Source organism: Dysidea avara, chromosome 7 (genome assembly GCF_963678975.1).
Source record: "Dysidea avara chromosome 7, odDysAvar1.4, whole genome shotgun sequence".
NCBI lineage: Eukaryota > Metazoa > Porifera > Demospongiae > Dictyoceratida > Dysideidae > Dysidea > Dysidea avara.
Window position 1 is genome coordinate 24,270,804 of NC_089278.1, and position 23,784 is coordinate 24,294,587.

General features: G+C 37.7%; 2 protein-coding genes across 7 annotated transcripts; one reads left to right on the forward strand and one right to left on the reverse strand.

Moving 5' to 3' along the window:
- Nucleotides 1–606: 606 nt before the first annotated feature.
- On the reverse strand, nucleotides 607–22,554 carry LOC136262291 (uncharacterized). Of its 6 annotated transcripts, none has more exons than XM_066056515.1 (2): nucleotides 22,466–22,554; nucleotides 607–2,812 (listed from the first exon to the last, which is right to left on the reverse strand). In XM_066056515.1, the coding sequence occupies exon 2, from the start codon at nucleotides 2,807–2,809 to the stop codon at nucleotides 716–718; it is 2,094 nt and encodes a 697-aa protein (XP_065912587.1). In that variant the 5' UTR covers nucleotides 2,810–2,812; nucleotides 22,466–22,554; the 3' UTR covers nucleotides 607–715. The 6 variants fall into 6 exon arrangements, with proteins under 6 accessions (XP_065912587.1, XP_065912584.1, XP_065912582.1 ...); XM_066056512.1 differs by lacking the exon at nucleotides 22,466–22,554 and adding an exon at nucleotides 17,939–18,022; XM_066056510.1 differs by lacking the exon at nucleotides 22,466–22,554 and adding an exon at nucleotides 17,519–17,610.
- On the forward strand, nucleotides 17,989–22,164 carry LOC136262292 (uncharacterized). Its single transcript, XM_066056517.1, has 3 exons — nucleotides 17,989–19,018; nucleotides 19,067–20,026; nucleotides 21,891–22,164. The coding sequence occupies exons 1-3, from the start codon at nucleotides 18,044–18,046 to the stop codon at nucleotides 21,948–21,950; spliced, it is 1,995 nt and encodes a 664-aa protein (XP_065912589.1). The 5' UTR covers nucleotides 17,989–18,043; the 3' UTR covers nucleotides 21,951–22,164.
- Nucleotides 22,555–23,784: the final 1,230 nt, after the last annotated feature.

The following is a 23,784-nucleotide window of genomic DNA, read 5'->3' on the forward strand; positions in this document are numbered from 1 at the left end:
GATCAATCACTTGTTTAGCTAGTCCAACAATTTCAGATGTCATAGCCTCCCTATACATATTGAGGTCTTAAATAAGTAAACTTTATTGCATCTACTTCAAATTCTGTAGGTCTTCAGCACTTGCACAGCCACATCAAACATGTAATTTTAGAATTAGAAGGTTACTTTCAACAGAAATCTTGTATGTCTCTCTTATAGTTTCCAATTATTCTACCATGTACATCTAACAGTATGACAATAAGTAAATACATACATCGAAATTTAAACCAACGTGCAGCATTACAATAAAAGAGCCATGCACAACATCAAAATAAAATCATGGTTATTTTAAAGTTGTACTGAACTATGCATGTATATCTGATTTTATGTAATTACAGAAACATGTATAGCTACTATCAAGAGTTCATAATATAGTAGTGGGGGGAGAGTGTCTAACTGAAATACTTCCACAGAACACACTGTGTTAAGTTACACCTGACTCTGTTCAAAGAATAAAGACTTGACCTTATCAGCACCAATTAACACTAATCAACAGTTCTCTATCACCAGTACAGGTATTGATTTAATCAAAGAGAAACAGAACACAGTGTGTTTGTACAGGGTATATTGACAGTTGGACACTCTCTCCCATTACTATATTATGAACTCTTGCTACTATATACTGGCATACAAATATAACAATGATAACAGTATCTAAATCATGTGACTCCTACTACTAGTTCTCATAGGATGAATTATCACTATCATCATTCCTGTTTGGAACAAGTGGAGTTTCCTCTGATGCAATGTGAGGTAATTCATTTGTAGGAATACGCTCGTGCCTCCAGCAAGCTTTTAGCTTCTTCCATGACCTTGAAATTGCAAATAACACAAAGTACCCAAATGGCAACAGCACAAGAATTAACTGTAGAATCAAGAGGGGTTGCTTGTTGTAGTTCTCATCTGTAACAGCTTGACTGTAATACAAAAGATATATACTGGCGAGATTAATAAGAACAATATTGGAAATACATAAGATGGTAACAATATTGTCTCGTCGTTTCTTGTATGGCTGAACAGTTGCAGTAATAATAACAAATATCACTGAAATTACAGCATTATAGAAAAATGTCCTCACTCTTATAGTGGCAGAAAAGACAAAGATGATAGCTAATCGGTAGCAATAAAGTAGTGCAGCATAGTACTCACATCTTGGTTTACAACCTGCCTGAAAACAATCAATCAGTGTTTTAACCTTAATGTTTAAGAACGGTTTTTCCAAGCAGTCTGTTATAAATTTATAAGTTTTATATTTGCGAAAGTCAACATCAAACTTTACTCGAATTGTTCCAGTAATCTGTGGTACCAGTGGGTAGCACAATAGTCCAGTAACAGGGACAAATACAAATATTGTAAGGACAGCTATAGCTGCACCTACATACATCATGTGCTGGCTTCCGCCCCATTTCAGGTTACCTTGCAGCCATGCAACTGGCAGAGCTAATTTTGAAGCTTCTGATCCATTAAGAATTTCTTGGGAAAGTATCAGTCCTGATATAAATGCAAGCTTGGCTATTATCAGGGTCCAAACAGTAGCTAGCCCTCTTATTGTAGATCCTCCTCGGGTTACACGAAGCTTCAATCTTGTACAGCGTTCTCTCAGAAAACGGGCCTTCTTTTCCAAACCACAAAACTTTAGTTCAAACAATGAAAAGAGTATTATTGCATAAAATGCTGAAGAGTATTTAACCAATAAAACATCCATAGTGTTAAAATTGTGGTTAATACAATAAGATGGTAAAAAGATACCAAGATATTCCAAATTCCATATATTGTAAAAAAAATGGATGCCTTTAAGGAGTCCATCGCTACCTTCCAAATTATCAATATCATTGTCAGAATATATGTTTAATGAATTAAATATTTGAAAATAAAGAACAATAGAACTTATGGTACCTGAGTGAAGGTTGATATCAAAAAACAGAATAATACTAAACAATATTGTAGAAGGAACATATTCAGTCAGAATGAGTATTAACCAGCCATGTTTACTAAGCCAGTTTGTACAATTAACACAGTCATAATATTGTGAATTGATTGCCACAGCATATCCTTTTATACATCTTCCACAAAGTGTTCCGGTCCGATTAAAAGGAGAGCAAAGCAAGTGATCCAAAGCTGCCACGGAGTTGTTAGTTGTGTTGGGTAGATTTTGCTGTCTTACTGTTTTTGATTTTTTGCTACAATAATGTCGTGGGCATTTTGCAGTAACTAAATTTGTGTAATTTGGAGTTGGGTGCTGTTCAGATAACAGATATCCAGCCCAATAGCCAAGTTTAATCTTTGCAGTAAATGTTTCACTATCACACGACATAATACCATCAAGACGCTGATCATCATTTGAAAATGAACATTCACAATTGTTACTTTTTGTCAGGTAAAAGCCTGGAGGACATGCCCCATTTGTGTTAACAAAATCTGCTGCTGACTGCAAACTATGAAAGGCAAATCCTGTACTACCCATCACACTTGTATTGCCAGCTCCACTACCTGTGATACTAACTGAAGGACAATTCTTAAACAAACTACTTGTGACTGTTGAATTAAGAGTGAACTTGAAAGTACCATCAGTGATGGTAACATTAAGTGGATGACCATGACAGTCAGGCAAACTAGAAAACACAAAATCAAATGTAGCACAGGGAACTTTGCCCATTAAACATGAGAAATTGTCTATTCCAGTCTTTTCGTTCACTGCAACATCAGTAGCACACAAACATGGTAGTGCAAATAAAGCAATAAGAATGATATACACTTGAAGATGTTTCATAGCCTATCAAAGCAAATATAAAACATAGCATGCATTGCATGTAAATTGTGATGCACACATCAATTACAACATTAATGTCTACATATATCAGTTTGTCTGCCTTCTTATATGTAATGCTGATTTATGTGCAAGCATGCACACCCAGTATAATCATTAATTTGTTCTTTGACTTCAAAAACTTTCCATACTTTACACAATTACATTACATCAGCACTTGTGCTGTAAAGCCTTAATAAATAAATAAAAACATAACAACACATGTGCTTCAATGCTACATTGTTCCATTTGATACAACAAAAATTGTAAATGTGTGATTTTTTTGAGATACTGAGGTAACTACATACAAAACCTCCCATGTTCTTCTCTGATCACTTTTACTTTAACAGCCATATTTGTGAAATGTTTTCCCACCTCTGGGAATTGCCATTTTCCATTGATGTTTTGAGAGCTACATTTTGTGATCAAACTTTCTCAAATAGTGTGGTGAACACGTTTTATGTAGAGCATCATTGTTTCAGATGTAATTTAATTCCCACGCCTTCCTTATATACCTTTGATTAATTCTGATTGCTCGTAGGCTATACCAGGCTTGCTAGCATACCAACTGCAATGCGCAACTAATCCTTTTTACATCTGTATACATGTACATATACCTATTGTCATAGGCAGCGGAAAGGGAGGAGGGGGGGAGGCTAGGGGTCTAAAGCCCCCCCTCAGAATGATACCACACCAAAGTTATCCTTCTTGGAATGGGGCTGAAAACCGCGATAAAGATTGAGATACTCTAATAGAGTAGTCACTCTAATAAAGCAGTCACAGTATTAGAGCAGTGTGTAGCGAGCTATGGAAGGATTTTAATGTAGTTTATCAACTATGAATGCGTAGCTGGTGAGGTGGGCAGCTATTGTCAGCTGGTTGCGACCTTTTTTTTGTTTTTGGTGTCACCATACCAAACCAGAGACTAAGTCTGGGTCAGCCCAGCCCCCCCTCATATCAACTACTTCCTCCGCCCCTACCTATTGTAACTGCAGCAAATCATTGGGAAGCAATAAAACCCGGAATACGGAATAACGGAACAGCGGAATAACAGAATAAGCGAAAATTACATTCTTAATATTTTACTACTATATATACAGTCTATAGCATTTATACAATACTCACCTCGTAGCAATTCCACAGAGAATCACTAAGGCGATCCTCAGGGCGATCTTTAAATAGAACTAGCACAAAACTAACCACTCTAGAATAATCTAACTGAGCTAAAATACTTTCTAATACACTTTACTACAAAATCGCTACAACACTATAAGTTCTTTCTGCTACAGCTGCTTATACCAGCCATCACACACGAGTAACTGCCCGAATTTATTAGTGACAACATTCCATCCTAAGAAGTCTTCTCTACTTTGTCTAACCTGTTAGTTATCCATCGCCAAACAAGCTTAATGTAAATTCAAAAGGTTAAGTGCTGTATTTAGCTGACATCACTTTGTGCAGCTTGATTCTAATAAATTCGGGCAGTTACTCGTGTGTGATGGCTGGTATAAGTAGCTGTAGCAGAAAGAACTTATAGTGTTGTAGCGATTTTGTAGTAAAGTGTATTAGAAAGTATTTTAGCTCAGTTAGATTATTCTAGAGTGGTTAGTTTTGTGTTAGTTCTATTTAAAGATCACCCTGAGGATCGCCTTAGTGATTCTCTGTGGAATTACTACGAGGTGAGTATTGTATAAATGCTATAGACTGTATATATAGTAGTAAAATATTAAGAATGTAATTTTCGCTTATTCTGCTGTTCCGTTATTCCGTATTCCGGGTTTTATTGCTTCCCGCAAATCATTAACACTTTCTTAGTTTACTAGAGTGGTATATCCCCAGTACACGGAACAGGTAATAGTTTACTCTTTTAGTAGCTTTTCAGTAAACCCGCATTTACTGACGTTTTACTGAGTTTAAAACTTAGGAAACAACATGTATAATACTAAAAGTTACTGGTATTTCACTATCAGTATAACTGGGTACAACTACAGTAAAGCAGTTTAACAAATTAGTAAACTAAGAACCTTTAAGCAGTGTAATAAACAGGGGTGTAATTAGGGGGTTTCTCCTGGGATTCCGGAAACCCCCTCTGAATTTTAACTTGTGGGTTTCCAGTTAGTTTGGCAGCACAAATGTATAGAATAAAATAAATGGGAACAGGGCAGGATCAGTGTATTAAGAAACCTACATCAATTCCTTTACAAAAATGTCTGTATAAGGAGAACAAGGCCTAAGGATAAAGATCGAGATACTCTAATAGAGCAGCCAGAGATGTATTCTAATAGCTATTCTAATAGAACGTTCATTAGAGAATGCAATTTTAAAATGAGTATTGATATCAGACTAATTTAAATAAGTTAGCAGCTAAGTTTTTTAATTTAAACTGATATTTTTTTGGGTCACTACAATATCTGACCAGCCAATTGACATTTGTGGGTACCAAAAAACTTTTGCTAGGCTCTAATTAGAAACACAGCGCATGTGTCAGTGTGTCCCCTGGATTCAACCGCGTTCTTCAGCAAAATACAAGAGTGGAACAGCACAGCTCATTGCAGTCATACTATGTTTTGACTGAGAACATAATTTACATTAGCTACAGTTGTGCTTAGTGGTGGAAATATTTAGCTTGATTGTTTTTACTAAAGAAAAAATTGGTCCTCCCGGCTGTGCTTACTGTGAAGTGTGTTAAACACCTCTAAAATAAACACTGTTTTAGATGGTAAAGCTTCTGCAACTGCTTAATAAGGCAACAATCTTTCTGTATAGACCTGGAATGGTAAAATTCAATGTAGGGATGATTTTAACCATGTTAATTACACTATAATAGGCTTACATATAATAGAGCAGTAACACCTGATGTCACAGTAGTTACATAATCACTTCCAAGGGACACAAAATGTATACATATTAATAGAACACAAGTTTACTTTGTCTCAGGTTTGTTGAAATTGTATTTATAAATGTGACCACATTATCAGGAGCAAGTAAGAGAGTAGTATAAAGTAGTACATGTTAACTTGATCCATCCTGGAGATCAAAGTAACCGGCAGATTAATTTGATCCCCAGGACGGATCAAATTAACCTGCCATAGTGCAGGATAATTTGATCAGCTGTAACCTCAGTTACGGCTGATAATTAACAAAATTGCATGAGCACAAGGATTTTGACACTTTGAAAAGTACGATAGAAGCAATGTTTATATCAACAAATCAATGTACAATAGTTTATTATTGTTCATTCTTTCTTACTGAAATGTTGTTTGGTGATAATCACCTTCTCGATTAGTTGAGCCCCAAAACAGCCATTTTATCCTTGTAACTTTGGTCTGATGCCCAAATAATGTTTGTCATCGTCTTTCCCAACTTCTGTTCTATGTCTTGTGTAAGTTTTATGTGGAATGAATCACCAGAATCTGAGTTTTAGGAACCCCGCCATTGAATTTGCCCCACAGAAGTTGTGGTTATGCATTTTAACATAATTTTGTGATGTAAAAGTTATCACTCTATTTCTCAGTATGGACCCTACCCCTGATAACATATCTATCTTAGAGCTGAAAACCAGTCAGCAAATTTTCTAAAACTGCTCCTGCCCCCCTGCCTGAGGTAAAAGAACTTTCTAGATTTGCTTCTCTCAACACCCTCACTGATCTGTTGATCCCTTTAGAGAGAGCTGTCCATATGCATCATATTTACATCCCTGCCTTGACCTAGTTGTTATACCTGCAAGACCAGTCAGCAAATTTTATAAAACTGCTCCTGCACTCCTGCCTGAGGTAAAAGAACTTTCTAAATTTGTTTCTCTCAACACCCTTACGGTGCATACAGTGCTCTTTTCCAGCAAGTGGTATTATCTTTTCCAAACTGTTGACCTGTTGATCCCTTTAGAGAGAGCTGTCCATATGTATCATGTTTATCCCTACCTTGACCTAGTTGTTATACCTGCAAGGTTATGGACTCACAACACTCTGCAAAGGCTAAACTGTGCTCACTTAATCTTCAGCAGCGGCTTGACCATCTAACCAAATTACAAGAATTTGCATGTTGAGCCACCCAATTAATATTGCTCATGAGCCTGGTGCCTCCACTTTGTTGTCTGCATGCTTTACCTCTGAGAGACCACAAGTTTCATCTAATGGAAATTTTTACAATGCCCTCTGCCTGCAATGTGGCTGGGTGTCTGCTCTACTGCCAGCTTCCTATGTGTGTGTGTGTGTGTGGTGTCTCCTTTACTGTTGTACATACCTTAAGTTATTCTCGGGAAGGTTCTTATTTGTCTGCCACAATAAAATTTGTGACTATTACTCATTTGCTAAAGGATGATGCTTATGTTGAACTTGGCCTTCAACCATTGACTGGGGAGAGCCTGTCTTGTTGTAGCGCTGTTTGATTCAGCTACTGGTGGCTGTGGACCAACTGCTGCTGTTGTCCTTAAGAGGTGGGCTTCATACATTACCACCCACCAGGGGAACTTCTAGCTACAGTCACATGCTTTGCTGGCTTCAATGCCATATTGGATTTTCCTTAATGAAGTAGATATATAGCTGGCACCAGTTGTTAAGCTAGGATGGTATTTTACCAGCTTCTGATCATTTGTTGTATAAACATTAGGAATTTCTCCCTATGGTTCCTCCCTATGGTTAAGAAACACGCTTGTAGAATTATTAACAGTACCTCTAGGATTAGGAACAGCAACCCTAGGATTAGGAACAGCACCCCTGGGAATAGGAACAGCGCCCTTAAGATTAGCTTTTTTTTCTCTTTTCTCTAAGTTGTAAAAAATAAGTATTTATGTAATTTTTTTAATCAAGTAATTTTATCAAATTATAGTCAAATACATATACAAATTGTAAAGTACATAATAACTTAGCCTATAAATATTTAATTGTAAATGTAAGTTGTCTGCATACTTTTCCTGGCTGAGGGTACAAGTTGCCCCCAGACCATAAGCCCTCATTAAAAAGCAATAAAAATGGGGGGTAGAGGAGGAATGACAATGATTAGGAAAAAGTACTTCTGTATAGGATTATGAATAGCACTTCTAGGATTAGGAAGAGCACTCCTATAGGTTTAATATTAAGTGTTAGAGTCAGATTTAGCCTTGGTTTATTCTTCACCTTTGTTACTATATAATATATAGAGGTTTCTTCATTTCACTTTTATAAGGTAGAAACTACGGGAGATGGGTAGCTAGCAGCACTGTGGTACAGTGGTCATGCATGACAACGAACTTAAGGGTTCGAATCCCCAATACATAGATTTTTTTCATTCAGTGTCTGTTCATTACCCTTTCAGTGACATGCTTTTTGTCAATGTTCTTTCAATTAACATTCCTTCTGCTGGCTTTATGGCCTCTACCTTTCCTTAATGCACTCGGCTGTTTTGTGTTTCCGCTCTTCTATTTACCTGGCTGTGCACAAGGGGCATCTCCATTCTTGGTTTGGACCAGCCATTTTTATCTTTGTTTGTAGCTAATATATAACATTAGTATTAATTGTAATAGATAGAGAAAGCTTGGGATAGTTACTTGTTATTATCAAGACACACGATATGTGGCGTGCAGCCCAAGAAGCTGGCGCGCCACACCGTAAGTATATTAAAACAAAATTTTGCTTGTTCGTATCTCAGAAATGGCTGGAGCAATTTCTTCAAATTTGGTATGTAGACTCCCCTAACTGGCTGACACTTCTCTAGTAAATTTGGTTCCAATCGGATAAGGGATCACAGAGCTACATAGACGTGAAAATTGCATTTTCTTTCTTCCTGTTAATATACTTACGGTATTTCTTTGTTTTCTTCTTCATTTCGCATACTTCACAAAATCCGCCATAAAACACGAATACATGCTCCAAACGAGCTGAAATTTGGCACACTTAAAGGGCTCATTAAGGTGGATCTCAGTACCAACTTTGGTAGGAATCCGATGAACATTCACAGAGTTATGACCGATTATTTGCGTAAAATAAGGTCGAAGGCACCATCTTAAGTGTCACCACTATCTAGTATCCACTGACATATATCGTTATTCCTTTTTCATCCCCCAATGGAACAATCTCCCTATTGGCAATATCACTGGCTTGACTCTTGAACAATTTAAAGAATCTCTATTTATAGTAATAATAATAATTAACTTTACAGTGTACATATACCTACATACATACAAGTTGCAGATGTTGGTATGATAGAATTGGGACATATGGCAACACACTGATGGTCCACTGACATCCTGTGTCAGTGGCCGGAAGCTAAATTGTAGAGTGATTAGCTACAAAGTTTACTTACTAGTCTAAGATTACTTAAAAGGGGGGGAAATTAACAGTTAAAGGGAGTTGAAGTTAGGTTGGTGAGGGATCTTTGAACACTTTGAGCATGGACATAGAAATGAAAAAGAGCATGTGTTGTTGGAGGTGAAATTGGCAGTGAAATGATTCCACAGATAATCTAAAAGTTTGGCCTTTATCTTGAGTGGGTTGTCCTGGTAGTTGATAACGGGAAGGGCATTCCAGATGCAAGGAAGCCGGTTAAAATAAAAGTTACTAGTGGAATTGTCAGGTGATCTTGTTTGGAGTAGCTTGTTTCCAGAAGCTAGACGTGTGTGACCAGTTGCAAATTTAATGAAACTATTGATGTCAAATCCATTGTGGGGGTTGTGGAGATTTTTAAGAAAGAACATCACATCATTTACATCAAGAATGTACATCAGGGGTAGCATATGGAGATTAATAAGACGAGACTTGTAGTCAGTAGAGTAATCATTTAGAATGTATTTAGTTGCACGCCTCTGAACATGTTCGAGTTGCTGAATGTGCTTAATTAGGTGGGGTTTCCAGATGACCGAGCAGTAGAAAAACTGGGATCTAACAAGAGAGGTATATAGTCGAGATTTGGCTTGGACATAATTTTGTAGGGAGAAAGATCTTCTTAGAAGTCCAAGTACCTGATAGGATTTGGAGATAATGTGGTTATATAGTGAGCATCCCATGACAGGTCGCTTGATAACATAATTCCTAGATCTTTGTATGTATCAACACAAGAAATCTGGGAGGTGCCGATATTGTAAGATGTTGGAGATTTCCTTTTAAAAGATAGCAGAAAGATTTTTGATAGACCGAATAGAAGATTCCAGTGGGTACGCCAAAAGTTTAAATTATTTAAGTCTTCTTGAAGTTTAAGTGAATCTAGTGGTGAGGAGATAGTTTTGATGCATTTGGTGTCGTCTGCAAATAGAAACAATAGACAAAATTTAATGATGTCCGGAATATCATTAACATATATGAGAAATAGAAGTGGGCCAAGTATACTTCCCTGTGGGATTCCGGATAGAACTGGGAGAAGGTGAGACAAAGAGTTGTTAATCTTCACACACTGATAACGATTAAGTAGGTATGATTCAAACCATGACCAAAGCTTGCCAGAAATTCCAAGTGATCGAAGTTTGAATAACAGTTCCTTGTGGGGGACACTGTCAAAAGCCTTTTTGAAGTCAAGATAGACTACATCAGTTTGGTCATTAGTACTATGTATGGTGTTCAACATGAGAAGCAACTGTTGCACTGTGGATCGATTTTTTAAGAAGCCAAATTGCTGAGGTGAGAGAAAACTTGAAATGTAAGAAATGGTTTTGTTGTAAACTAGTTGTTCTAATACCTTAGATGTTATACAGAGTAGAGAAATTGGATGATAGTTAGTAACTTGAGTCTTGTCACCAGATTTATGTACAGGAACAATCGTGTGTATGCGCCATTCATAAGGTATGGAGCAACTATTTAAACTGATTGTAAACAAATGGTGCAATGGCTTAGCAAGAATGTTAGCATATTGTTTGAGAATCCTTGGGCCAATACCATCAATACCAGTGGCATTGTCAGTATGGAGTGAGACGAGTGCTTCATATACTTCCTGTTCAGATATTTGGATTGATACTAAATGACATCTGACAGATGGGTCAATTTTGTCAGGGTAGGGTGGGAGTATGAAGTCTGAGGAGGTAAACACAGAGAAGAAATATTCATTAAAAAGAGAGGCTTTATCAGCACTGTCAGTGGCAGGAGCACCGTTGTAAAGGACAGAGGATGGTATAGAGCTGGATTTTTTGACACTTCTTATATATTTGTAGACCATGGAGTTATTATTTGGTGCAAAGTTAATTATTAACTTTCTTTCAAACTCTGACCTGGCTTTATGGATTTCATCAGACAGTGACTGTTCAGCAGTGTGTAAACGATTCCTGATACTGGAGGAGGGAGATCTGCGAAGTCTTTGTTTAAGAGACCTGATACAGTTAATCTGATGTCTGATTGCTGGAGTGAAATATTTGGGCTGATGAGTAGAATTGAGCTTAATCTTTGGAATAAATTTTGCCATGGCATTGCATAAGGAGGATTTTATATATAACCAGATAAATTCAACATTGTTAGACTGGAAACAACTAGAAAAATCAATATTGCACAGAAAGTTAGTCAGGCCATCGTAGTCTAGTCAAAAATGTAGATTGGTTCAGAGGTGATACTGTGCTGGGTAGTTGATAGCTGGAATTTGAAGCTGATTAAGTAATGGTCAGACTTTGTTACCGGATTTAGATCATAAGATATAACAATGTCTGTGACTGAGTCGGGTGAATTAGTGAAGATTAAGTCAAGGGTATTGCCATGAATATGGGTTGGACTGTCAATAACTTGAGAGAAATCATATTGGAATGAAAGATCACATAAGCTTGAAGAAAAATTGCAGTTACTAGACAGAGTGGCCCAATCAATGTCTGGGGAGTTGAAGTCACCAAGTATATAGGTCTTTACTAAGGATTGCATTGTAGTCTCTAAATAGGACAAGAGATCCTGCTTGTATACTTCAGAGCAGTTAGGTGGGTTATAAATAAGACACAGGTTAATAGGTTCATACAACATTAGCTGGACAGTAAGGGCTTCAACTTCATCAGGGATGCTAATAATTCTACTGGGGATCGTCTGTTTAATTGCTATCAGTATACCTCCACCTCTGGTTTTACAATCATGACGGTAGATTGAGAAGGAAGGGGGTAAAATTTCATTGTCGTAGATAAAATTTGACAACCAGGTTTCGGTGATTGCAATAATTTGAAAATCATGCGAGAGGACAAAGCTTGACAGATTAGTTAACTTGTTTACTAGACTACGTGCGTTCCACAAACAGGCACTGAAGTCTAGTCAATTTGACTCTTCCATAAGGGATGGAGTGGAGACTGAGGAGTTGGTGGAAGCATTTGGGGCATTGGATGTGGCAGTGTTTGAAACATTGGTCACAGGTTGGAGGCTTGCAGATAGTAAGCAGAGTTGAGAGTTTTGCACTGCTGCATAGAGCTTATGATTGATGTACAGACCATTCCCACGAATTTTGATGTGCTTGCTCTCGGTGCCACTATCAATGAGGCCTCGTCTCTCTTTTAGTAGGATACTTTCGATTTTACGCTCCTCAGCTGACATATCAGGTTTGATTGCTATACCAGATGACAAAGAACTTTTACATGATAGAACAAGGGTAGCTTCAAAGGCTCTCAGGAATTTGACAAGAATGGGGCGGGGGCGAGTATTGCTTTGATCATATTTTCCGAGTCTGTGGAAGTCCTTCATTGATTCAGGTGTAATAGATAGCTTGAGGTCAGAGAAAACTTTCATCAAACAGTCAAGGTCATGCTTCGTCCGGTCGTGCTTACTAGTGTTTGCTGGTGATTCCTTTAGGCCATAAACAACAACATTGAATTTCTTGTCAAGTGATGAAGCTGGTTTAGGGATAGATAGTTGATTATTATTTTTAAAGGTTGCAGCAGGGTTGGCGGCAGCATTTTTGGTTGGTGCAATTGGTCGGCTTGGCTTGAGGACTTGGTTGGACCGTTCAGTACCAGAAGTCACCTTAGCTTCAACATTTTCTAGTCTCTTCACAAATGAAGTTTGTTTACGAAGGTTGTCTTCAATCTTGGCAATTTTAGCTTCCAAAGCATTTTGTTTGTCTTGCATTTTGTTAAAAAATTTTAGAGCTCCAGTGACTTTCGGTCGACAAGTGGTACAGAAGAACATGATATTGGGCGACGAGTCGCTGAGGATGTCATACGCTTCGTCAGAGATGCCAGCACATCGACTGTGTTCCCAATGGTAGCAAAATTCATATAGCAAACCGTTATCTTCAGTCGATTGGTCACAAGAAATACACGACTCGGTTTCCGCCTGAGTGACCCCTTCTTTAGTTTTCTTGGTTGGTGGAGTGGAAATACCAGTCGATCTGTCACGTTTCTTCGGCATTATGGCCGAGTTTGACACGAAGGTAGAGAGGATAGATGAAGGGAATCGAGAGAATTAGAAGGATTTACTTTACTATTAAATTTATAATTGTGTATTTGTACATTAGCGTGTTACCCTTGCAGGGCTTTGCTAATTATAACTAATAATAATAAAGGCCTGTCACGCCTACAGGGTAAACCTCTTGGAGGACTGAGATTAAAATTGATATGTAGATGGAGTAATCATCATAGGAGTGTCTTTTTGTGGTTTGAAAGGAATCGAGGTAAAGACCATGGAGATATGACAAAAAACCCAACCTGTGTCACAATCACACAGTCAATTTTTACAAATAAAAAAACTATTAGTTTTCACGCCTACCAGGCAAACCGCTTAGAGCAATGAGCTGAAAATCCGTATATAGCTGGAATAATCATCATAGAAAGTCCTTGCAGTAGTACAGAAGAATCGGATTACAAACCACTGAGTTATGATTCGAAAGGCAACTACATGTAGAGATACTCTAATAGAACAGTCACCCTAATAGAGCATTCAGCTATGTTTATAACTTACTCCATTATAGAATTATATTACATTGCAAGTTATTCTATAGGGAATTCAGCTACAAACAGTTAATCTGATAGACAATTCAGCTACATACAAGTCACCCTGTAGAGAGTTCACCTAGAAACAAGTCACCCTGTAGAGAGATCAGCTAGAAGCAGTCAATGATGAATATGTGCATCTAAAGTTTACCAATGGCTACTAGATTCACTGCTAGCATCAGGCTGGATGCCATGCACTATATAAATAACATCAGAAACTCACATCAGAGTCCACCTATCCAATAATACACCATGACACTAGTCTTCACCCCAATGACACAACCACACAACCGATTGATAAACTCCCTGCCATTATTAGTATTTTGGTCACGCGACTATCAAATACAATAATAAATTTGCATGTGGCTCTAAAATTACCATGCGGGAGAGTGATAGGAAACAAGGAGTCTACATATGCTGGCATGGCACTCTAGCCTATTATGCTTTTTATTATGCTGGCATATTTGATGCAGGCCTATTTAAAGAACATTTTAGTGATGTTAGTTTGTACATAAGTAATTACTGTATATGTGTGTGTGTGTTTGTATGATATGTACGTTTGGTTGTGTGCAGGGCGTAGCTGCAAACAGCTTCGGCTGATACTGCCTCCCTGTTAAAATAGCAACCAAAAAAATACTGATTGATAAGAGGATTGACAAGTAGTGTACGATTCTACCATAGATAATAGACACCCCTTATTATGTCTACTATCTATGATTCTAGCTACACGGTTATGGCGTTGTTTTGAATGCGCCAGCGTATAGCTACGGTGCGATAAGAAGCAACTGTGTTCCATTGTCTGAATATCACCGGGTCTGTGTACTGAACCAGCACGGGCAATTTTTTTTTTGTACAAGGTTTACCAACTTTAACTAATAAAAAAAAACTTGAACAAAAAAGGTCAAAAAAAAGCTTGGGTTAAAGCGGATCCCCAACCCACACCCCCACACTTGAGTCATGGTGCATAACCACTGAACCATTGTTGCCAGCTACCACATACTGTACTATGTTTTCTACCTTATAAATGTGAATCATAAAGGGTATTCTATTATTAAAGAAGAAAGAACCTATATAGTATGTGTAAAGAAACCAAAGCTGAACCCTAACCCTAACACTAATAGTACTTTTTGCATCCCCTAAAGTTGAATGCTCGGGGCAACCTACTAGACAAAAAAACAAACCTCGTACAAAAAAAATTAGCCCAGCGCGGGCATGGTGGGTTTTCCCACCTGGTTGTTATCAGTATCTTATTACCGGTACAGGCCAGGGAGGTTGAACTACTTAGCAAATATCTGGAGAACAAGGTAGGAGCGGGCGTTTCCGGACAAAGTTTGCACATGCATTAGAATTTGTTCATTTCTCCTTGAGAGAAATGAACAAATTCTAAATGCTTAATGCAGAATTGTAGCTAATGAACTAGGCTATCAGTGACATAAATTGTGGGTGGTAAAGTATAGGGTGCTAGGAGAAAGAGCAGTTTAGATTTGCAGTTTGAGAAAATGCCAAAATTTATGTGGCTGGGGTTTCCGGACACCACTAAAAAAAGGCATACCTGCCATTGTCATGGGAAATGCTACACTCTATCGAGAGTGTCATGGCCCAGCAGAGACCGATAGCATTCTGTTTGTCTGGTTACTTTGTTGGTGACAGCGATTTTTAAGAAGCAGAACTGCTGCTAACCTTGCTTGGACCAAGGGTCCGCAACTCACAAATATCCTGTACAAGATTTCAAATCTTTGATTTTTTGCAAGATTTTAAGGCAAAATTTCAGATTTCAAAAGCAGTTGGAAATAACTAAATATTTTGGAAAATCGAAGGGAAAACCATCAAATGGTTAAGGTTTCTATTCAACAGCTAATTTTACAGCACATACGATAGCAATGAGTAATTCAAAGATGAAAAATCAGTTTTAATTTAAGTTTTATCAGACACGAGCCACGCCTACTTGCTATAGCTACTAAAGTAGAAATGGTTGATTTTCTTGTTACAATTCAAAACCAAAATAATCTTCTCGAAATGCTTCTGCAAAAAAAAAGCAACCTCAGTGTCCTTTCAGGGACAGGATACACCCTCTTCGACGAGCCAAATATTTAATATGAAAGCCAACTTTCATATGTGCATAATAAGGCCAGGAAAACATGATTAATTGTTTCTCATCCCCACCCGCATCCCTTTTTACCCCACCATCCCTAAGTTCATTATTGCTGTTATCAATCACGTGCACACTTATTTTGATACTAAGGAGGCTGGCTATCATTTTACAGCACAGCAAATATCATTTGCACCTCAGAAACGGTGGTAAAACATGAGTACTAGTTCTTAAAAGGCTTTGGCGTAACAGACAGCTTGATTGGGAGTATTTTATTTAACAATGAATAATGAAAAATGACCTCCTACCGGCATTTGTGGATGAGAAACAAGTAATCAAGTTTTCCTGGCCTAAACTAATCTAAACAGCTTTCATTTCTAGAATAAAGGTTATTATTATGCAAACTGAAGCTGGTTCATTACTCGAGTTGATCAAATGTACGTGTGGCATTGGAAAGGACACAAAGCGCACGCCTTCAAATCACTTTCAACCAGCTGCGGGGGCGTAACCAACAAACATATACAGAAAATAACTGGAAATGTACGGAAATTAACAACATTTTCTTAAAGATTTCACTGAGACTTCAGATTTCATCAAGATTTCAAAGAGGCTGTACGAGATTTCAAGAGAGTTGCGGACTCCTTGGCTCGGACTATGCGAGTGTCTTACAGCGCTTTCGAAGATGCAACATTTGATCTACTGCCTGGAAATGTGTATCAGTCCTTGCCTTAACACTGAAACAGCACAGTTAAGTAGTGTGGCCCAGCGGATCCTTGCTTGGGGCTTCTCCGGGATGCTGGTTGTGTTGAGGCCACTATTTGTGTTTTTCATCAGAAAATTCCAAATGTACAGTGCGGGCGGGCAGGTCATTACCATTACCCATTATTCCCAGTACTTGCCACAATATAGCTAACTATAGACTTATTTTCATACCTCTACTCTCCAGGACCTGATACTCTCTGCATAACAGACAATTTTCTAACTTAGCTTAACTCAACACAGCCAGTTTGGCAATATATCCCGTCGTCCTTCGTCACGTTATCACAGTTCCACTTGACCTGGATCAGTAAGCACCACTGCAGTCTAATCTTTCACATTTTCTTGGATACAATGCAAGGTAGCTACTGTGTGTTGTAATTTTTTGTTCAGTTATTGTGTGTGTGCTGTTGTAATTTATATGTGTATATGTATGCTATTTTTGTGTTTCCTCCTCAGTCAGGGAAGAATGGCATTGCCGACTGACTTGAGGCTAATTTAAAAATCAATCAATCAATCAATCAAACTGTGCAGCAATCTTGAAAACTGAATTGCTCATCTTTTATTTTGGTTAATCAGATGAAATAATGGTTAAATCTTAAATAATGGGGAAATACGTGCGGCATGCGGGCGCTGATGAAAAACATATTAAGCTTATAGCCAAATAGTGGCCTGATTGCGCTTGCCAGCCAGCCCGGGCCAGCCTAAGAACACGTACGTCGCAGGTAATGGGCATGGATTCCAGTTGTACTATCTCTAAATAATATATCCGTTCACTGAATAGTGTGACTGATCATTTGTGCTGCCTATGGTCACTTAGAATTACGAACGGTGCCCTCAATCTCCTGCTAGTAGTGAATGTTTTTACACAAAAATATTCTACACGCGCAAGCAAATTGTGATGTATCTCGGCAATCCTTAAAGGTATCGAAAACAAAACTTTAGTATTTTATAGTACACAAGTAGGGTACTTACGTACTTAAACCATAGCCTGATTGGTTTCTATTCCACGCTATTCCATCCTTCAGTAGCGGATTAAAAACGAAGTGTCCGGAATACCCAGCTGTCCGGAAACCCCCTTACTTACCTTATGATTATGATTAAAGTACCGGTAAAGGCACAGCCTGTATACCGGATCTGCACACAACAGTACAATTAACCATTATACAACAGTAAATTTCGAATCAAATAAGTGATTATCTAAGTTAATAAGGATTTAAAATTATTTACAGAATTTACGTTAACTACAACTGCAGGCAAAGCGTTCCAATCATTAATTAACCTATTTAAGAAATATTTTGATCGACAGCTTGAGCCATTAGGGAAGCGATCGAAACATTTAACAGGACGATTGTGAAAACCATACTTAGATGTATCTTTGCAGACTATATGCACTCACCAAAATACTCACACCGACGTATCAAACTCCAGTCCTCCTCTTTTACGTTCACGTGACCAGTTATAGCCACACCCATTTCGTAGAATCCTTTGGTGTTGTTGAAGTATGGTGTCACCGGCAATAACAGCTGCTGAAATGACGCGGTATCTAGTGATTCCTAAACCTCGAATAAAGTTTACAGAACGGACATTAGGTAAAGGGGCATTTGGAGCAGTGAATGAAGTGGAATATGACGGAAAGTTGTGTGCCGGTAGAGAGATTCCCTGTGTTCTACTTGAGTTAGCTACCAAAACAGAAGCAACCAAAATAAAGGACAATTTGTTGCGAGAATGTAATCTTTGGAGCACGTTAAAGCATCCAAACATTGTATCGTTGCACGGACTATTCTATCAGTCAAGAGAGGAGTCCAGACTACCGGTTATAGTGATGGAGAAGATGAAGGAGAGTATAACAACATTTGTAGAGAAACATGATAATATCCCCTTATTGGTCAAGTTGTCAATACTGCATGATGTTTCCACTGGTCTAAAGTACCTTCATGATCATGATCCACCAATCGTTCACGGCAACCTGTCCCCTAACAACATCCTGGTGACTCATCAACTTGAAGCAAAAATCACAGATCTTGGTGTGGCAAAAGCATTTATAACAGGGAGTAGCAGTACGATAGCTGGAGCTCCAGGAAATGCTATATTTACTCCCCGAGAGGCATTGGTTATGAGACTACATGGACCACCATTAGATGTGTTCTCCTTTGGTGGAGTCATTCTGTACATGACTAGCCGACAGTGGCCTACCCCATCAATATGGTCACACACTGATCCCAAGACAAAGAAGCCAGTATTGTCTACTGAAGTCACACGACGACAACAGTATATAGATAGAATGACTGGAAGTGATGTGGATTTGAAGCCTTTGGTTATGTCGTGTTTAGACAATGATCCACAGTTACGTCCTCAAGTAGAAGACCTGACTATGAGGATCAAGTCAATGAAGGAAGACTACAGCAAGAAGGCAACTTATGATGGAATGAATACCTTGTCATGGTTGAAACAACTGTCACTACCAGCAGAATTACAGGTTTGTTTTGTATATAATAGAGCAGCTTGTGATGTGTTTTATTCTTAGACAAAATCAATCTATGCAGAGGAGCAATCAGCTTCCGGGGAAGATGTTAAAAGACAACCAACTATTGAAACTCCTACCACCCTTAACCTATTAAATGAAGCTGTTAACATTGAATGGAAGGAGGGGACATCTGCACCAGTGGCTAGATCACAACACAGTGCAGTGGCTTACAATGGAGCAATTTACGTTGGAGGAGGCAGTAACATTGACAATGGTGAAACTAATGCAGTGTACACCATAGATGTCTACTACTCTGATGATAACCAGTGGGGAAACTCTATTGCAACTCCACATGCATTATTTGGTATGACTACCCTGTTGAACAAATTAGTTATTGTTGGAGGGAAGAAAAGAAATGGCAAAGCCACTAAAAGGGTACTTGCATTCAAAAATGGCAAATGGAAAAAGCATGCAAAGATGCCAGCACCAAGAATTATGACCACTGCAGTTAGCTATCGATCAATGATGATAGTGATGGGTGGGTGCGGCAGTGATGGTAAGACCATAATAGATACTACTGAAGTACTGGATAATGCTACCGGTCATTGGTTCAGATGTGATGATCTCCCCAAGCCACTTTGGTCCCCACAGTCAGTCATAGTAGATACCACACTTTATGTATTAGGAGGTGTCGATCAAGATCACAATGACTCTACAGCAGTTTATGCTGCTTCATTGCATACCCTATCTGATCACCAACTGAAGTGGCAATACTTCACTGATGCTCCTTGTGCTGGTTTAGCTGCCATTGATATGAACAACAAATACATGATTGTATTAGGAGGAAGAACTACTGAAAAAAAGGATGTCTTCATGTTCAACACATCTTCGACATGGATACCTATAACAACTGTTCCATTACAAGTATGCTTCTCAGCTGCAGCATGTGACAGTTGTTCAAGACTTGTAGTAACTGGAGGACTTACTGTACAGGAAGGAAAATCCACTAACAAAGTTTGGGTTAGTTCAATGATTGCTTTAGTAGTCACTGACCCATGATGTAGTAAATTTACAAAAAAATTTGGTTTTGTTGATTTTCTCTAGCAGATGAGCAAATGAAAGAATTTGAATATAGCCATGCAAATGTTACATACGCAGATATTTTATAGAGTGGTAGTGTGAGACAATTATGTTAACAAACATACATAATTATTCAGTATTTTATTTATTTATTTATTAAGGCTTTATAGCACAAGTACTGAAGGTCTGTAGGACACCTGGTCCTACAGCCTGTTTAAAGTTAGAACTATTTATCAAAGATCAAAATAAAGTGCTAAACGATGTTAAACTACTCCAACTTGTTTCAGTACTTTTTATCGTGTACTTGTTTGTTAATTTTTTTGTAAATAATTTTATTATGACTGGTGAACCCATGCATACCACATCTGAAATGGTGCCGCGAGCCCCAGTTATATTAATTATCGTCTGAAAAGTGAAGAATCCATTACGCTTTGTTGTCAGCTATGTTCAACCTGTTACACAGCATTTCGAATCAAGAACTGCACCTCTACAATCTACGAATACCAAAAGAAATAGTGTCGCGCGCCCCAATTGTATTTATTATCGTCTGAAAAGTGAAGTATCCATTACGCTTCGCTGTCGGCTATGTTCAGCCCATTACACAGCAATACCAATCAAAATAGCCACTATGAAAAATACAGACGATTTCCGTTTCAAAGGGAAGCCATCATGTGCTAGCGCAAAATCGACACCTTTCCCTGTCAGCAAAGATGAATGGGACACAAAGGAGGACACTGGTAAGTCCATGAAGAATGCATTGTACGTACCGCGGTATGCCAAAAGGCACCTGTCGGGCCGAAGCGACGTCGAACAGTAAAAAAATCAAGCCCATAGCCTTAGCCATTATCGAGTTATGCTTGTCTGAAGGCATCAGTCAGTCAGTCAGTCACTTAGTCAGTCAGTAGAAAATTCAGTTGAATAAAAATTTTTTTAAATTCTGTAGCAACTTGTTGAAAGCGTTTCGGGTCGATCTGAAAGCTTGTTTGGGCTTAGTTAGTTTTACCTAACCAATACTGCCTCATCGTCGTCAGGGAAAATTGAGGCTGGTTTTTGGATGATATTATTTTGTGGGCCACGCCTACTCCTTTGTGGTCCCTACTATACAGTTACTATCATACTGTATGATAATTTCATGGCTAATATAAATGGTCATAACTTTGAAACAAAATCACCTATTGACTTCAAATAAAAACCAAATTGTTACTTTAAGCAAGACCATTAATTTGAAAGCATGTTTCAACCATGTAAAATAATGCTTCAGAGAAAGAGGAAAAATGGATAAATTTTCAATACAAAAATGACTGTAAAGGTCACCAAAGGTCAAATCTGTAAAGGTACTATATCAAAAAATAAATGTCATAAAGTGTGCAATTTGTGTGGAATGTTTCAAAATTGCATAAAAAATTATGCATTTTTTGCATAATGCCGCACTACTAATTAATAAACAGCAGAGCCAACAAAACCTTTAAATTTTAAGCTTGTCAACATTACAAAAATGTTGTGGTATCATTGCATGCTATTTGATATGGGTTGTTTAAATTATTATGCATTACATTTTGAAAAGGTAGAACAACATCAAATGCATGAAATTTGGTAACTAGTTTTGTGTATGCATTTAAGTTTTGAACAAACTAAAAAGTTCCAGCAAATCAAGCAATAATGAAGCACCACATTATATGCAAACTATATGGCTACTACTAGTCTTCATCATTATCAGAAACACTGTCGTTGTGTATTGCTGACCCATGTTGTACTTGTGCATTGTTTGCTGTAAGTGATGCTAATTCACTTGATGTACCAACAGGATCATGATTCCACCAGGCTTTCAATTTGTTCCATGACCTCCATATTGCAAAAACCATAAAGTACAGAAATGGCAACAGCACAAGAACTAACTGTAACACCAACAGACTCTGCATGCTGCTGTAATGGCTACCTGGATTTGTGTCGCTGTAATACAGTAGATATATACTAATGAGATTGATGAGAACAATGTTTGAAACACACAAGATGGTAACATTATTGTGTCGTTGTTTCTTGTATGGTCGAACAGTTGCAGTTATAATAACAAATATCACTGAAATTACAGTATTATAGTAAAATGTTTCCTCTCTTATGGTGAAAGAAAACACAAAGATAATAGCTAATCTGTAGCAGCAAAGTAACCCAGCAAAAAATTCATAATTTGGTCTAAAGTCTGCTTGAAAACTGTCAATCAGAGATTTAACTAACAAAAATGGACTTTCCAAAAAATTCAAATCAACACCAGTTTTGTCCTTAATTATTCCTGTAAATTTTGACATCAGAGGATAGCACAGAAGACCAGCAACAGGAATAAACACAAAAACTAAAAGAACAAGAAAGGCTACAATTACATACTTTTGATGCTCATCTCCTCCCCAGTCCATATTACCTTGCAACCAAGCAACTGGCACTCCTAGTTGTGAAGCTTTTGAACCTTTAAGGTCTTCTCGTGACAACATCAGTCCTGATATTAATGTCAGTTTGGCAATCACCAGTGTCCAAACAGTAGCTAATCCTCTAACAATAGATCCTTGTCGAGTTATACTGAATTTGCATCTGGTGCAGTATATTCCTGGACGACGAGCTATTCTACCCAAACCACAAACCTGACAATACACTATTTTTGACAAGAATATAAACAACAGGAATAAAAGAAATGCATAACCTCCTGAGATGTATTTGATTAAAAGAATATCCATAGTTTTAAAATTAGGGCTAACGCAATAGGGTGGTAAAAAGTTACCGAAAAATTCCAAATTCCATATATTGGAAAGGAAACTAATGCCTTTAAGCACAGTATTGCTACGTCCTAATTGATCAATATCATCATCAGAATATATATTTAATGAATCAAACACCTGAAAATATAAGATAATTGAGCTAATAGTTCCTGAATTAAGATCAACATCAAAAAACAAAAGAACGCCAAATAATGCTGTGGAAGGGAGATATTCAGTTGCAATTAAAAATATCCAGCCATGTTTGCTGAGCCAACTTGAATAGTTAACACAGTCATAATATGGTGAATTAACTGCCACAGCAAAGCCTTCTAAACATCTCCCACAGAGTGTTCCAGTTCGATTAAAAGGTGAGCAAACAAGATCATCTAAAATTGTAATGTTAGTTATATTAGGTAGAAAATTCTGTTGTAATGTTTTCATTTTGCTACAATAGTGTCGTGGACATTGTCCAGTAACTAAATTTGTATAATTTGGAGTTGGGTGTTGTTTAGATAATTCATATCCAGCCCAATAGCCACGTTTAATTCTGGCAGCATGTCTATCATTATCGCATGACAATATACCATTCAGCTGTTGCTTGTGATTTAAAAAGGAACATTGACAAGTTTCATTAGATGCTAGATAATAACCTGGAGGACACATTCTGTCTTTGTTATCTGCAATACCTTTTTTGTTGGTAATAAACAAGTTTTGTCTAGTAGTTTCACTGTTCCCATACACACTTTTAAACCGCACCAATAAACCCTCACTCCACAACATATTATCATCAAACCTGCATTTATCAGCACCAATAATATCTTTAGAGACATTTTCCTGCAATGTAATCAAAATTCTACCACTGTTGCCAGCTGAATAGTAGTTAGACATATTAAATAAGGATACTCCATTCTTATTAGTGAAGCCAATCCATGAAAAGTTTTGCTGCTTAATGCA

Bases quoted from the DNA above. Each gene is read 5' to 3' on its own strand.
- LOC136262291 (XM_066056515.1), bottom strand. From the start codon at position 2,809: ATGAAACATCTTCAAGTGTATATCATTCTTATTGCTTTATTTGCACTA.
- LOC136262292 (XM_066056517.1), top strand. From the start codon at position 18,044: ATGGTGTCACCGGCAATAACAGCTGCTGAAATGACGCGGTATCTAGTG. The intron at 19,019-19,066 runs GTTTGTTTTGTA...TTTTATTCTTAG, and splicing joins CACTACCAGCAGAATTACAG to ACAAAATCAATCTATGCAGA. The intron at 20,027-21,890 runs GTTAGTTCAATG...ATGTACCAACAG, and splicing joins AATCCACTAACAAAGTTTGG to GATCATGATTCCACCAGGCT.